The sequence below is a fragment of the Phocoena phocoena genome, chromosome 3, assembly GCF_963924675.1.
Source record: "Phocoena phocoena chromosome 3, mPhoPho1.1, whole genome shotgun sequence".
NCBI lineage: Eukaryota > Metazoa > Chordata > Mammalia > Artiodactyla > Phocoenidae > Phocoena > Phocoena phocoena.
This window is the reverse complement of record NC_089221.1, coordinates 164,237,069-164,253,619: the sequence shown is the minus strand read 5'-3', so window position 1 is coordinate 164,253,619 and position 16,551 is coordinate 164,237,069. Positions and strand designations below refer to the sequence as shown.

The window sequence follows — 16,551 nt, the reverse complement described above, 5'->3', positions numbered from 1 at the left end:
GCGGGAAGGCTCAGCTCAGCTAGCAGAGGCATTGCTCACCGCAGCTGTGAGTTAGAACCCAGGCTTTCTAAATTGGGAGGATCAGGCACGATTCAGGGTTGGGCTGAGAAAGCCTCACCTCCCCCCGCCTGGACCACCTTGGACTTCTGCTTGGGGAGAGAAACTCCTGTGCCGAGAACTCGGTACCCTACCTTTGCGTCCTTGCACCAGCCACATCACTGCCTATTTTAAGGAGCCGGTTGTATCCTTAGTATGCCCACGGAGACTTGGCACGTGGTGAGGTGAGGGGAGAGATGTGGAAAGCAAGACCCACTCACCTTTCCTTCCTTCTTTCCACAGGTGTTTACTGAGCACCTACTCTGTGACAGATCTCCTCTTAGGTGCTGAGAACAAAGCAGACAAAAATCCCTGCTTGCACAGAGCTTATAGTCTAATAGGTGAGAGAAACAGTGAACCAGATAAAGGAGAAAAACATAGCAGACGTTTGGGGACAAGGGCCAAGGAAAAAAAATAAGTAGGGAAAGGGGGTAAAAGGCTCACTGAGGATATGACCTTTGAGAAAAGACCTAAAGGAAGTGAGGGAGGGAACCATGTGGGTCTCTGGGGGTGTGGGGGGAAGAGCATTCGAGGGGAGAGAATTGCAGGTGCAAAGGCCCTGGCGGTAGAATGTGCCTCACGTGTTTGAGAAAGATGGAAGAGGCCAGTGGGGCTGCAGCTGAGTGAACGAGGGGGAGAATGGAGGAGGTGAGGGCAGGGAGGTGATGGGGGCCGGTCGGGCAGGACCTTGCTGGCTGCTGGGAGGACTTTGACTTTTCTTCTGAGTGAGATGGTAGCCATGGGAGGGCTGTGGATATTTCCACGTGCAGTAAGCCAGAATCTTCTTTGCTGCGTATTTGTCTAATTCCAACATTCTCTTGTTCCATCAAGAGCTTAGGTTTCTTTTCAGCCCCCTTCAGTGGAGGCAGAAGACTGGTCCAGGCCTCCTGAATTCTCCTCCTGGGGTCAGAACATAGAGAAGAAGGCTTGGAGGAAAACGGCGAGCCCCCACTTCTTTCTGGATGACTCAAAGCCACAATTACCTGGGTTCCTCCTCCCCCTGAAATAGATCTAAGGCAGCACTTCCCAAACTTCAGTGTGCGCACAGGGCCCCTGGAGACCTTGCTCAAGATCTCTGACTCAGCAGGTCACCGTGGGTCCTGACTTGCTGCTTTTCTTATGGGTGTTGCCTATGCTGTTGGTTCGTGGACCGCACATTGAGTAGCAAGGGTGTAAGGTCAGCGTTGCAGGCACCCACTTGGCGTGTGTCTGTGGACACCGGCGGGGTGCGTGGGTGTGTGCAGAGAGGGGGATGACATTTGATAGCCAGTGTGCCCATGTCTGACAAAAAAATAAGAAAAAGAAATAAGGTGGGAGTGGGCAGCCACTTTCTGTCGGCCCCCATGCTGACTAAGGCTTCCTTGTCGTACCCAAGAGCTCTGAGTCTGAAATCCAGGTGACAGCGGCCAACTGAACGCCTGATAATGCCGCCCGTTGAAAGTGCAGCTTGCTCCTGGCCTTCTGGGACTCTTCCTGGAACCTCAGCTCGAATCTGATGCAGAGAAAGTCACATCCCAGCTGTTTAGGGGCAGGAGGCCAGGGGGCCCTGAAAAGTGAGGCGGCAGCTTCATGAGGAAGCTAACAGGGAGCTAGCTGGCAGGGAAGGGAAGTGAAATCATCGGATTCAAATCATGGCTTCAGAAGGCTCCGCGAGGGGAGGCCAGGGAAGGGCTTGGCATTGCTTCTTTGTGTACAAATATTGTCTCTTATTTTCTGGGCTGCAGGGTGAGACAGAATGGAGTATTTGTGCAACACAGCCCAGCTTTGTTCTCTATGCTTCTAATGACTGTCAGCTCGGAGGCAGGAAGCCAATCAGAGATGATCGTCAGCAGGATGGTTTTTGTTGACTCCCCAAATTGCCCTGAGTCTTGGATTTGCTTTTCAAAGTGTGCGTGGAGCGTGGCTCAGCTGCTTTCAGCTGGAGGCAAAGGCTGAAGCTGGTGACAAAGAAGACCTGGTTTTCCCGGCTTACTTAGACTCTTACTCCCAGGTTGTCTATTTTAGACTTTGTTTTCACACCTGGAAAGTGGGTATACACTCCAACTCCTCTTCCAGCCTGTAAGATCCCTTGGTTTTTGGGTTTTTTTTGCGGTACGCGGGCCTCTCACTGTTGTGGCCTCTTCCGTTGCGGAGCACAGGCTCCGGATGCGCAGGCTCAGCGGCCATGGCTCACGGGCTCAGCCGCTCCGCGGCATGTGGGATCCTCCCGGACCGGGACACGAACCCGTGTCCTCTGCATCGGCAGGCGGACTCTCAACCACTGTGCCACCAGGGAAGCCCCAGATCCCTTGGTTTTTACAGAGCTTCCAAGATGCCAAATGTAACTCTAGGGCCAAACAGGAGACTGAGGCTAGTTAAGTTCGTAAGAGAGAAAGCTGGGAGGAGGGCAGTAGTTTAACATGGCCAAGTTCAAGACCTGCTATTTGATCTTTCTGCAAAACAGTGGATTTCAGTGTTCCCAGGGGATACTTGGCAATATCTGGAGATGACTTTTGGTTGTCGTAAGTTTTGGTTGTCATAACTGGAGAGGAGGATGCTACTGGCATCTAGTGGGTGGAGGCCAGGGATGCTGCTCAACACCCTACTATATACAGGACAGCCCTCCCCCCCACATACACACACACAGAGAATGATCACCCGCCAATGTCAGTAGTGCAGAAATTGGGAACTCCTGCTCCAGAGTCACCAATACCCTATGGCTTTCTCCCTCTAGCATCCATTTCTCCACACCTAAACCTCCTTCTCAGAAATTACCAGCTTTGTTATGCTAGTTTCCTTTCCATTTAAGGTAATTATTGATATGTATGTTCTTACTGCCATTTTGTTCATTGTTTCGGATTTGCAACTTTGTTTACTAAGGCTATAGGCCTGAGGGCGCTTCTGCAGATCTGGCAGGGGGACAGGGATATTCTGGTTTACCAACTGATCAGCAGATCAGTCCCTAATATGAAGTGAGCAGGACAGACCCTCCCCAAGGGCAGACCCTCCAGTGGGACTATCTGGTAGCCTCGTCAACCCGGAGGAGAGTTCCCAGGATGCAGGGAGGAGTTTGTGCCTAGAGAGAGAGGGAATGTACATCTGGAAATAGCCATATGGGCCGACCATCCCTTCCCTCCCTCAGATCTTGAAAGGTCTGCTTCTCGGAGACTTGCCCCGACCACTATATTATTTTTTCTTGAGGTGAAGTTCACAGACCAGTACTAATCATTTTTAAGTGACTAATTCAGTAGCATTCAGTACATTCAGAAGGTTGTTCAGCTATCACCTTTATCCAGTTCCAAAACATGAAGCAGCTACTTACCGTTTTCCCCTCCCCCAGCCCTGGACAACCACCAATCTGCTTTCTGATCGTGCATTTTCCCATTATGGACATTTCATATCAATGGAATTCATACAATATGTGGTCTTTTGTGTACGGCTTCTTTGACTTAACATAATGTTTTCAAGGTTCATCTACATCGTAGCATGTGTTAGTACTTCATTTTTTATGGCTGAATAACATTCCATTCTATGGATATACCACATTTTGTTTAACTGTTGATTCATTGATGGACATTTGGGCTCTTTCCACCTTTTGGCTACTGTGAATATTGATGCTGTGAACACTATCTGAGTACCGGTTTTCCAATTCTTTGGGTATATAGCTAGGAGTGGAATTGCTGGATCATATGGTAATTCTGTGTTTTAACTTTTTGAGGAGCCATCAAACTATTTTCCTCAGTGGCAGCACTGTTTTTACATTCCCACCAGCAATGTATAGTGGTTCTAATTTCTCACATTCTCACCAACACTTATTGTTTTCTGTTTTTTTCATTCTAGTCATCCTAGTGGATGTGAAGTGGCATCTCATTGTGTTGTTTTTTTTTTGCCGTACGTGGGCCTCTCACTGTTGTGGCCTCTCCCATTGCGGAGCACAGGCTCTGGACGCACAGGCTCAGCGGCCATGGCTCACGGGCCCAGCTGCTCCGCAGCATGTGGGATCCTCCTGGACCGGGGCACGAACCCGTGTCCCCTGCATCAGCAGGTGGACTCTCAACCACTGCGCCACCAGGGAAGCCCTCATTGTGTTTTTTTTTTTTTGGCGATACGCGGGCCTCTCACTGCTGTGGCCTCTCCCATTGCGGAGCACAGGCTCCGGACGCACAGGCTCAGTGGCCATGGCTCATGGGCCCAGCTGCTCCGCGGCATGTGGGATCTTCCCGGACCGGGGCACGAACCCGCGTCCCCTGCATCGGCAGGCGGGCTCTCAACCAATGTGCCACCAGGGAAGCCCTATCATTGCGGTTTTGATTTGCATTTTCCTAATCCTCTTTGGAGAAATGTCTCTTCAAGCCCTTTGCCTGTTATTTAATTGGGTTATTGTTTTGTTGTTGAGTTGTAAGTGTTCTTTATATATTCTGTTACCAGACCCTTACCAGATATCTGATTTGCAAGTACTTTCTCTCATTCTGTTGGTTGGTTTTTTGCTTTTGTTTTTTCACTTTACTGACAATGCCCCTTGGCTCACAGAATTTTAAATTTTGGCCGAGTCCAATTTATCTATTTTTTCTTTTGTTGCTCTTGCTTTTGATATCAGATCTGATTACTGTATTTTTTTTAGCTTTAAAATTTTAATATAATTATTTAACATCTTTATTGGAGTATAATTGCCCAGAACAGGACCTGACACACAGTAGGTGCTGAATTAATATTTGTCCAGTGAAGGTTGGTGGTGAAATGAAGGAAGAATGTCCACATTTTCCTTACAAAGTCATCTGCCAGGTTTCCAGGGCAGTGAAACTACTCTGTATCAGACTATAATGGTGGATCCATGTCATTAGACGTTTGCTCAGGCTCATGGAGTGTACAACACCAAGAATGAACCGTCACGTAAGCTATGGACTTTGGGTGATCATGATGTGTCAATGTAGGTTCATCGATTGTAACAGATGTGCCACTCTGGTGGGGTATGTTGATAACAGGGGAGGCTGTGCCTATGCGGGGAACAGGGGCACAGGGGACATCTCTGTACCTTCCACTCAACTGTGCTTTGAACCTAAGCAAAGCTGGAAAGATTTTCCTTAATTCTGTGATACTCCCTTTGAATATATGATTTTAGCCACCATCATAGCAAACTGCATTGTCCTCGCCCTGGAGCAACACCTACCTGATGATGACAAGACCCCGATGTCTGAACGACTGGTGAGTGAAGTCTCTCTAGGGGAGGTCTCTCCTTTGCTTTGGTGGCAAACTGGTGTGGCCACGGGAGCCGAGGGCAGGGTGGGCTCTCCGTCTTGGCACCAAGAACCAGATCGTGGGCCCCCTACCTGGGGAGCCTAAATTTCATGAACACAATAATCTGGGGAGAGAGATGTCCTCACTGCCCATCCTCCACTCTCACCCCCCAGCAGACCTCATGTCAATCTGGAGCGGGGTGGGTGAGAGTGGTCACCTCGTCCATGAAAAGTCACATTCAAAACAAAATTCTTAGGAATTCCCTAGCCGTCCAGTGGTTAGGACTCAGCGCTTTCGCTGCCAGGGCTCGGGTTCAATCCCTGGTCGGGGAACTAAGATCTTGAACACCCCAAGGCGCATCCAAAAAAATTAAAATAAGAATATAAATAAGCAAATAAAACCAAAACAAAATTCTTGTGAAAAATGTTGACCATACACAAATACACAAATTCACAGTACTGTGAACCCCTCATGAGCCCATCATTCAGATTCAACAACTGTCAAGATTTTGCCTCATTTCATATTTTCTGTCCCTTTTTACTTCCTTGGTTTATCTTTCTTGGCCAAAGTATTTTAAGGCAAATCCCAGACAAGATGTCTGTTCACTGCCATCTACTTAAGTCTGCATTGCTAAAAATATGGGCACTTTCTGGGAATTCCCTGGCGGTCCAGTGGTTAGGACTCGGCGCTTTCACTGCTGTGACCTGTGTTCAATTCCTGGTTGGGGAACTAAGATCCTGCAAGCCATGCGGCACGGCCAAAAAATAAATATGGGCGCTTTCTTACGTCACCCCAGTGAGATGTTTACACCCAACACAACAGTGGTTCCTGGGACTCATCAAAGACCCAGCCACTAATCAAATATCCGTGCTTGTTTCAGAAATGGCATTTTACAGGTCATTTGAACCAAGACCCAAACGTGGTCTAGATTTTAGGTTGCTTAAGACTTTTAATCTAAAGCACTTATTTTCCCTCCTGCCATTGACGCTGCAGAAACCAGTCCAGTTGCTCTAAGGAATGTCCCACATTCTGACTTCTGCCTGGTAGCTTGCTTGGGATGTCATTTAGCTCGTTCCTCTATCCCCAGCATTTCCTATATATGAATATGGAGGGACATTCAAAATCCAGTTGATGATTTGGTGAAACTCTGCAGAGCTGTAAACTAGTACTAAGATCTTTCTCGATGCCCCTAGCCATCCCCCAGCCCCCTGCTTCCCCTCCTGGCATTCTGACACTGCCAAGAAGGAGACCTCTCTCCTTTCCATCACCATTTCAGAGCCAGCTGTCGTAACTCAAGTGTAGGGAGAGAGAGATGTTAGAATCCACTCATTCCTAATCCACAAAGTATTAATGATCTCAAGGCTTTTAAATTTTAATAGTTACATATTATAATGTATATCCTAAAAATAGATAACTAGTCCAGAAAAACTATGATTTCAGGACTTTTTTTGTTTGTTCTTGCTTACAATCAAGCTAAGTAAAAAGAGTCTGTTGAAAGAATGGTAAACAATTAGTAGTACTGGTGGCAAGCTGGCATGCAAAGACTCATGAAAGCAGAATGCAGATGATGGAAGCCTGAGAAACATTGCCATAACACGTGGGGGAACATCCATGTAGGGGCTCTGATGGAGCGGAGCTTATAGCTTAATTCCAAGTACTACAGACTATCAGCTGGAAGCCAGATCTGGCAGGAGGTCTGGCAAGGGGCTGGGAGTTGGGACATTGGCCATTTAACAGCCAGTGCAGAAGCGTTGATTCCAATATTTTAGCAACCTGAACAGCTGTACTGGTGCATACCAGCCTAGGACCATCGCAAATGTCAGATTTGGGGGTGAGGTCAGTGCACAGGGACCAAGCACAAGGGCCTGAATGATACAGGTGACAAGAAAACATTCTAAACAAGTGCTTTCTTCTAGAACTTTCTGCAGTGATAGAAATGTCCTACGTCTGCACTGTCCAATATGGTAGCCACTGGAAATGTGGCTAGTGTGACTTCAGAACTGAATATTTCATTTTATTTCATTTAAATTCATTTAAATTTAAGGAGCCACATGTGGCTGCCCTACTAAACAGCTCACATCCGAACAAACAATTCTGTTTGGCCAACAAGTGTGTAAGGTTGGCCAAAAGGAAAGAAGGAGGTGTCTTCTCCACGTTTCTGTTTTTCTTGCAAAAGCCTTTGGACAGGGTAACTCCAGGCAGGATGCAGTGGAGGGCAGCGAGTGCTGGAAGGTCACGAGAGGTGAGGGGAAGTGGGTACACTTATCTGAGTGGGCTGGTTCCCTGTTCATGCCACCCTCTGCCAAGCTAAAGACACTGACCTTACCTTTTCTCCCTTCCAGGATGACACAGAACCATACTTCATTGGAATTTTTTGTTTTGAGGCTGGAATTAAAATCATTGCCCTTGGGTTTGCCTTCCATAAAGGCTCTTACTTGAGGAATGGTTGGAATGTGATGGACTTCGTGGTGGTGCTAACAGGGTAAGTGGCCCGTGCTGTGTTTCTTAGAATGATCTTGAATTACGAGGACTGCGGAAACCTAAGGGTTGATGTGGTCCAGGCTGTGTTCGGGAAGGCTGAGGCCCCACGGTCTTCTTCAATGTGCATGTGCCTCCTTCCCTGCAACGTCCTCATCTCAGCTGCATCTCAGAGCGGATGCTTTCTGTTACAATGAGAATAATAGCTTATTAGAATTGACTGCTTCCAAAGTGCCTTATGTACGTTCTCTCATTTAATCCTCACAACAACCCAATGAATTAGGAAATATTAATACTCCCATGTGACCGTTGAGGAATCTGAAGCACAGAGGGACCTTAGATCACCCAGCTAGTAAACGATGAAGCTGGGATTTGAACCTGAGATTATGTGATTCGAGAACTCAAGTTTTTAACTGTTGTGCACGCGTGGTTCTTTTGCTTTGCTTGGGGATATCTTGCCTTCATTTTAAGTTGGTAAATGTTTTTTGAGGACTTCTGGGTGCCAGAGATTTTGCTGGGATTATGGACAAAACCGGTCTAAGTAAGGTGCGGTTACTGCAGTATTGAGGAGCTTTCAGATCTGGTGCAGTGAACCATAGTCGAAAGGGGAATGTGTAGGCACTTTCCACCAAGGACCCTGTATAAGGTAACACCAGCTGCTATAACAGCAACAACAAAAATTCCAAGACTAGGTAATGATTTAAACACAACAGCAGTCTATTTCTCACTCATTGAAAGACCAAAACAGCTGTTCCTCGTTGGCAGGCCTCTTTCCTCCACACCGTGTTTGAGGGACCCCCCCGGGTCCTTGCTACGTTGTGGTTCCTTATTGTTGACCCACAGATCGGGTCTGCTTGTCTGCATCAAACCATGGAAGAGAAACAAGCGTGGATGGTGATATTTGGGAGGTTGTATGGGCCTGGCTGAGACCCTGCATGTAACCTCTTTCACTCATATGCCTTTGGCCAAAGTTCAGTCACATGCCCACACGTCGCTGCAGGGAAGCTGGGAAGCATCAGACTGTACTTAGAAGGAAACAGAAATGGATTTGGTGGATAGCCAGCCAATCTTTGTCACAGACCCCAAACCCTTTATCAGGTCCCAATATAGTTTCATTAGAGGCATTCAGATCTGAGTGGTCTGTTGCGAGCACTGTGGGCTAGCTCTAGCAGGCTTGGGTGTTCACTGAGGGAGTTCTGTTTGCTGTGCCCACGCTTCTTTGGCTTGCGACCTTGGAAGGTTCCTGGGACATAGTATGGCATTGGGTACTCGTCACTCTCTAGGAAACTCATCAGTGCAAGAGCCCAGTGGTTGACTTTGTTGTTGTTGTTTAAAAAATGTATAATAAAAAGAATTAGACGTTCGAAAATAAGTAGAGAATAGTATAACAAATGCCTGTGTATGCAAATATTCATTCAATGAGTATTTACTGGGCAACTACTACGTGCCAGGCTCTGGGACATAGCAGTGAACAAAAGAGACAAAAGTCCCTCCTCTTGTGGAACTGACATTCTAGTGGTGAAGAAAGACAAAATGCATGCATGAATGAAATATCTAGTGTGTTAGATGTTGATGAGGGCTACAGAGAAAAAAAATAAAACGGAGTAGGGATGGGATGTATTATGGGCAGGAGGGCTAGAAGCCAGGGAAGACTTGCATTGGGAAGGTGATATTTGAATGAGAACCTAGAGGAGGTGAGTGAAAAAGCCATGAGGATGACTGAAGGAGGAGAGTGCCAGGCAGAGAGAACAGCAAGTGCAAAGGCCCTGAGGCTGAACTGTGTCTGGTGTGTTTGATGAACAGTGAGGAGGCCAGCGTGCCTGGAGCAGAGTGGGTGAGGGAAAGAGTGGAGGAGGTGAGAACAGGGAGGTGAGGTGGCAAACTGCCATCAAAATGAAACCTTTACAGTGGTTGAGAGTCCGCCTGCCGATGCAGGGGGCACGGGTTCGTGCCCCGGTCCGGGAAGATCCCACATGCCGCGGAGCGGCTGGGCCCGTGAGCCGTGGTCGCTGAGCCTGCGCGTCCGGAGCCTGTGCTCCGCAATGGGAGAGGCCGCAACAGTGAGAGGCCTGCGTACCGCAGAAAAAAAAAAAAGGAAGAAAGAAACCTTTATATATAGCACAGGGAACTCTACTCAATACTCTGTAATGACCTATATGGGAAAAGAATCTAAAAAAGAGTGGATATATGTATATGTATAGCTGATTCACTTTGCTGTACAGCAGAAACTAACACAACATTGTAAATCAACTATACTCCAATAACAATTTTTAAAAAAATGAAACCTTTGTAATACAGTGTAAGTCCCTGCATCCCCTTCCCTGGCTCCATTCCTTTCTCTCTCCATCCAGAAACACTTTCCTGAATTTTGTGTTTATCATTTCCATTTGGGTATTTACATTTTTATGTAAGAATATAAGACATATATGGTACCTATTTTACATTTTGACTACATAAGTATATAAGAAGTATATATGTGTTGTTATGCATGCCTTAAGTTTCTCTATAAATATTTTCTTCTACAAACTGCCTTTAGCATTCAACATGAGGTCAGTCTGATCGACAAGAATAATTCCCATTCATCCATTTTTACTGCTGCATGGTATTTTGTGGTATGAATAGTCTACCATGTATTTGTCCATTTGGGTTGTTTCCACTTTCGTGCTATTTTGAACCAAGCTGTCTCCTCAATCTTGCATGTGGATTTCTCTAGGGCATATACCCAGGAGTGGAATTGCTGAATTGTGTACTGTATGTATCCCCAGCTTCAACTAGATATTGCCAAATTGCTCTGCAAAATGGTTGTACCAATTTATGCTTCCTGGGGCTGACTTTTGTTGACAGGAGCTGGCTTGACCTTGCTCGTGGGAAGGAGCCTTAAAAACCCCTGTTTTGGGGGGGTTTTGGTTTTTTTAATTAATTAATTTTTGGCTGTGTTGGGTCTTCATTGCTGCATGCGGGCTTTCTCTAGTTGTGGTGAGCAGGGACTATTCATTGTGGTGCACGGGCGTCTCATTGCGGGGGCTTCTCTTGTTGCAGAGCACAGGGTTCTAGGTGTGTGGGCTTCAGTAGTTGTGGCACGCGGGCTCAGTAGTTGTGGCTCATGGGTTCTAGAGCACAGGCTCAGTAGTTGTGGCGCACGGGCTTAGTTGCTCTGCAGCATGTGGGATCCTCCCAGACCAGGACTCGAACCCGTGTCCCTTGCATTGGCAGGCGGATTCTTAACCACTGCGCCACCAGGGAAGTCCCCAAGCCCCTGGTTTTTTAAAGACACATGCACCCCAGTGTTCATTGCAGCACTATTTACAATAGCCAGGTCATGGAAGCAACCTAAATGTCCATCGACAGACGAATGGATAAAGAAAATGTGGCACATATATGTAATGGAATATTACTCGGCCATAAAAAGGAATGAAATTAGGTCATTTGTAGAGATGTGGATGGACCTAGAGACTGTCATACAGAGTGAAGTAAGTCAGAAAGAGAAAAACAAATAAGGTATATTAATACATATATGTGGAATCTAGAAAAAATGGTACAGATGAACCAGTCTGCAAGGCAGAAATAGAGACACAGATGTAGAGAACAAACATATGGACACCAAGGGAGGAAGGAAGGGGTGGGATGAATTGGGAGATTGGGATTGACGTATATACAGTAATATGTATAAAATAGATAACTAATGAGAACCTGCTGTATAGCACAGGGAACTCCACTTCACTGTACAGTAGAAACTAACACAACATTGTAAAACAACTATACCCCAATAAAAAACAATTAAATTAAATTTTAAAGAAAACCTGGCTTTTTATAACATAGCTCTTGAAACACCTAGGGAAGCTCACATACTGTTGAGCATGTAGTAAGTCTCAATAAGTGATCAGTAAGTTGGAAGGTGACCATTTAATAGGTCAGTCAGTCTGCTACTTGGATGTTTGTATCTGCTCCTTGATTACAACAAGGTGGTCTTTTCTTTTCTAGTTTCCTGATATCTGCTGGGCCTCTAGAGGAGAAATTCTTCACTTGAGACAGATAGCTTCAGAGTTGGAAGTAATGGGATCCATGTACCCTCTGAAATTGCATGCCAAAATTGTGTGTTTGTATATTTTTCTGGCCTGTAGTTTTCGTTAGAGTCTCAGGGGGTCAAAAGCCACAAGGAGCCACTACAGTAGATTCTATTCATTTCTTAACCTCATCTCCTATCCTTGTTTGTTTTTCCCCACATTTCCTTCTCTTGCTTTACTCTTAACTCTCCAGTAATCAACCCTTCTTCCTTACTGGTGGTTCTATCTCCTTCAAATCAGGCACATAGCTCAAATGTTATTACTTCAAACTGCAAGGGGCGGTTTAGTATCCTGTTGGTTTATAAGCTAGAAACAGGGAGAGAAGAATAAAAGCCCAGCAAACCTAGCCTTCTGCTCAATGTCAGAGGTGGGGAAATGCAGTAAACTCTTAATTTCGTGTTCTTGGGGGAGGGGACTCAAGTGTATTAATTTGACATTGAGACAAAGATGACTTGAATGTGCACTTTCTGATTAACTCATTGTGTTCTCACATTTTGAAGCAAACCGCAGCATTAAAACACCATTCATTTTTCGTGGATTACCAAGGTTTTGGCCTTCTTTTGTGTGACATTTGGTAGAAAAGATCTTACCCATGGATTTCTGTGTGCTCTGTGTAGCTCAAGGCCCCAGAGAAATTCTAACTTTGTAATTGATCAGCCTCTTTTAAAGCATCCTCCCCTTGTATTTGAAGTTCTGATCATTAAACTAAAAATATGTAAGAGGAAGATTTCAGAAGCTTGGCTATATTTCGGAGATGACAGAGCTTTTACTGTAATGTTCAAATATATGTAAAGATCAAAGAGGTCAGATAATACACTTGTACATGTTAAGAAAAGTGACTGCAAACACTACCAGGGTAGAAATGAAGATGATTGTTTTTTTGGCTTTGTTTTCATAGCATCATCGAATGTAAGGGCTCAGTGGACTCTGGCAGGTCCAACTCCTTTATTTTACTCACAGGGAGTTGAGACACAGAAAGGCTAAGTAATTTGCCCAAGGTCACATCGAGATGGTGGATAATCAGGAATCTTCCAGAATCAGAAGGTATGTTCATATCAGGGAGCCTTGGAGTCCCAGTTTGGGGGGCAGTAGGGGTGGTATAGATAAGTACTGCCACCCCTTGGTTCTGCCATCAGAACTTTGCCTTCTCTTTCTTTCTCTTGTCCCCCCAAGTACCCAGTCTGTACCCAGTCCCTTTATAGAGAAATAGGGTGCCTCAGAGAGTAATTCCAATTCCCCCGTTTTTCTTAGATGGTTGAAGAAACTGAGGACCAGAAGGGTCAAAATGACTTGGCCAAAGTCACCCACCGCTTGCACTCTCTTCCCTTTTTGATTAATTGACCAGCACTCGTAGTCATTCCTCAGCTTCTCCTCTTTCCTTTACCTCCTACACAGCTGTTCTGAGTTGCCTGCAAATGAAAACAGCATTCCAAACAACAGCAACAACAATAAAACACAAGTAGCACTCTACCTCATGAGACCAATGAACGGCTCCTGTAAATGCCAACTGCATTTTATTTTAACGTCTCTTTGCATTAATCCCTCCCCTCCCCAAGCAGAGGATCAGTCACTCTCGGTACCAGAAGGATCCCCCACTGTGGCACAAAGGCTTTTTATCATTCAGAGAGTTTTATCGTTGAGAGAGCATCGATCTTTTTATTGTTCAGAGCATTTGGTTGTCATGATATTTGCTGAACCGTGTTCCATCAGGAGCCACCTCACTTCCTAGCAGCGGGAGCTTCTCTCTCCATCTTGTAACAACAGCGCCAGTGATCATAACGATGCTGGCTGCCATGATCGTTATTCTTATCATTTATTGAGCACTTACTGTGTGCCAGCACTGTATTGACAATTTCACGTGCATTATCACGTTTCAGTTGCATAAGCCTTTTTTTAGAGATGAGGGTCCCGCAGTTAGGAAAGGGCAGATCAGGATCTCAGCTGCTGTGCTAGGACACATCCCTAAATCTAGGATAACCCTGGGCCTAACTTAAATTCAGGCAAAGATCTATATCCGCCCCAGTATCCTTCTGAACATAATACCTGTTATCAGTGGCAACATTGACAAACTAGAACTTACGAGGCAGTTATAACATGATACACTGTACATGTTTATATGCTCAGGCAATTCTTACAACCCTCTGAGTTAAGTACCATTATTATCCCCATTTCACAGATGAAGAAACTGAGGCTCAAAGAACTTTAAAAACTTGCCCGGAGTCACCCACCTCATAGATAGTAGATCCAGCATTTGAACTCAGTTAGATCTGGATCCAGAATCCATTTTCTTGAGTCCTGTTTCCCTAAAGTCAAGTTTTTCAGGGAAGTCAGAGGGATCCTTCCTTTTCTGCCCCATCTTGGGCTCCATTGTGGCAGGAAAAAAATTGGGCAGATTTCCAGAAATGGTAGATTGGCATAGATTGATGGCTGAGGCCTGAGCCACTTTTCTCAGTGAGCCATGGCCGCTGAATCTGTGCGTCCGGAGCCTGTGCTCCGCAAAGGGAGAGGCCACAACAGTGAGAGGCCCGCGTATGGCGGAAAAAAAAAAAAAAAGAGTGTCCTCCTTTCTCCCTCCACCCCCGACTGGGGTGGGGAAAGATTGAGTGAGGGCCAGATGGCCAGGTAATATTGTTCTGTACTGAGCTTCTTGGCCATTTTCCCTGTGTGGCTGGAGAAGACTTTGCCATCTATCTCTCCACAGGTTTGGGGGCTGATGACGGTCTTGTCCTCTTGAATTGCTGTGACAAATGCCAGCCTGCCTCTAGAGAGGCATCTGGCCACTGCTTCTACAGTTTTCAGGGCTAATGACTTCTCTCTTCTCACCAAGGCAGGGAGGTAGCTGCCTGGCGGGCAGAGGAAATCTCAATGGAACGGGAAGCAAGTGGGTGCCTGGGGCCAAGGCAGAGGCTGCCAACTGAAAAGCCGCTGTGCTTTGATTTATGCAGGGAGGAACTATAGGACCTGCAGATGCTCTGTTGTGACAGAGGTTGCAGAAGCTGGACAATCTCTCCTCTCTCTGAGAACCTGGGCCTGACCCAGAGACAAAAGTCCCTCACCTTTAGTGGGGTTGTGTAGCAGAAGGGTGAAGCTGAGGACTGGGGGGAGGGGGAACTGGTGGGGGGGGTCGTTTAGGAAAAAGAAAGAACCCATTTTCATGACTTCTCTTCAGCCCTTTGGTGATCTCATCCAACCTCAAGGGTTTAAGTACTCCTTCTATGTTGATGTGTCCCAAACTTACATCTCCAGCCTGGACCTCTCGCAAAGTACCCACTTTGAGGGAGGAGTTCACTGGCATCTCACACTCAAGATGTCCAAAACGAAACCCCTGATCATCCAGTATTGCCCCTCCCTGTCTTTGCCTGTCAGTGAATAGCCGCTCTGTCCTTCCAGGAGCTCTGGTCAAAAATCTTGATGCCTCCTCCATCTCTCACACACACCCCCCATGGCCAATCCTTCTGCAAATTCTATAGGTTCCGTCTTTAATATGCATTCACTAGTTATCCCACCTCCACTGCCACCACCCTGGGCTGAGCCATCATCATCTCTCAGCTGGTTTGTTACCGCAGCCTCTGCCCAGGGCTCTCTGCTTCTGCCCTCCTTTCCCACAGCCTGTTATCAACACAAGCAGCCAGAAGGATCCTTTTAGCACCTAAATTAGATCAAATCACTTTTCTGCTCACATCCCTCCTGTGGTTTCTGTCTTGCTCAGTGAAGAATCCAAAGTCCTCAGCATGGCCCACAAGGACCTACCCGCACAATCTACCCACATCACCTCCCAAGCTCATCACCCCCTACCCTCCTCCTCGCTCACTGGGCTTCAGCTCTACCAGGCTCCTGCTGTCTATTTTTTTGAACACTTCAGACAAGTTTGAAAACTCAGGGCCTTTGCACTTCGGGTTCTTCTGCCTGTTATGCTCTTTCCCCAAATATCTGTTCCATTCGTTCCCTTATCTTCAAGACTTTCTACTCCAGGCTCCCCTGACCCCTTGTCTACAATTTCAACACTCTCCCAACGCTTCCTGTCCTCTTTCTTCTATTTAGATTTTTTCCACGCGCTTAGCACTTTCGGACACACTGGATATTTTTTGCCCATCTTCTCCACTAGGTCAAGTACCGTGAGGGCAGGGATTTCATTTCTTCTGCCCAACGTTGTATTCCTCAGTGCCTAGAATAGCGCCTGGCACACGGTAAGTAAGTGCTCAATAAATGTTTGTGACTGAATGAACGAATCAGTGGTACTTATGACCTACCAATGTTGCGGGAAGTTTCACTGAGAAAGAAACTGATCTGAAGGCAGAGAAGTCTCTGGCACAAAGATGAACAAGTTGAGCAGGGGTGTGTTCTCAGGCCTGCCGTGTGTGGTTGTACACAGAACCAGGCAGCTGGAGTACATTTTCTAAGCGTGTAACTCACCTACGTGTAAACCTCTTTTGGAGAACATTGTGGGCTAAAGAGTATTGAATACTTTACTCCCAAGAGTCCCTTTAGCCCTAAGAAGCTTTGATTTCAGGAGTCAAGTTTTTTAGGTGGTACTGTAGAGACCACAGGCCATGGGTTGTTTTGTTTTCACTGCTCACAGGCACATTTGGAGGCCACCCACAGAATTTCGAGCTATGAAACTCTGGCCTCAGGGACAGAGGCAGGAAGGAAACCTAAGACTCTTAAGTCCTGCTCTGGGCACTAAAATGTAGCTGGTGCT

At 46.3% G+C, this 16,551-nt stretch overlaps 1 protein-coding gene across 3 annotated transcripts in view; it reads left to right on the top strand.

The window, feature by feature from the left end:
* Positions 1-16,551, top strand: part of CACNA1A (calcium voltage-gated channel subunit alpha1 A) — a 236,061-nt gene that overhangs the window by 38,224 nt on the left and 181,286 nt on the right. For all 3 annotated transcript variants that reach the window (XM_065874591.1, XM_065874592.1, XM_065874589.1), the window contains exons 2-3: positions 5,172-5,277; positions 7,653-7,792. In XM_065874591.1, the coding sequence (XP_065730663.1) occupies positions 5,172-5,277; positions 7,653-7,792 (246 nt within the window). The remainder of the gene's footprint in view (positions 1-5,171; positions 5,278-7,652; positions 7,793-16,551) is intronic.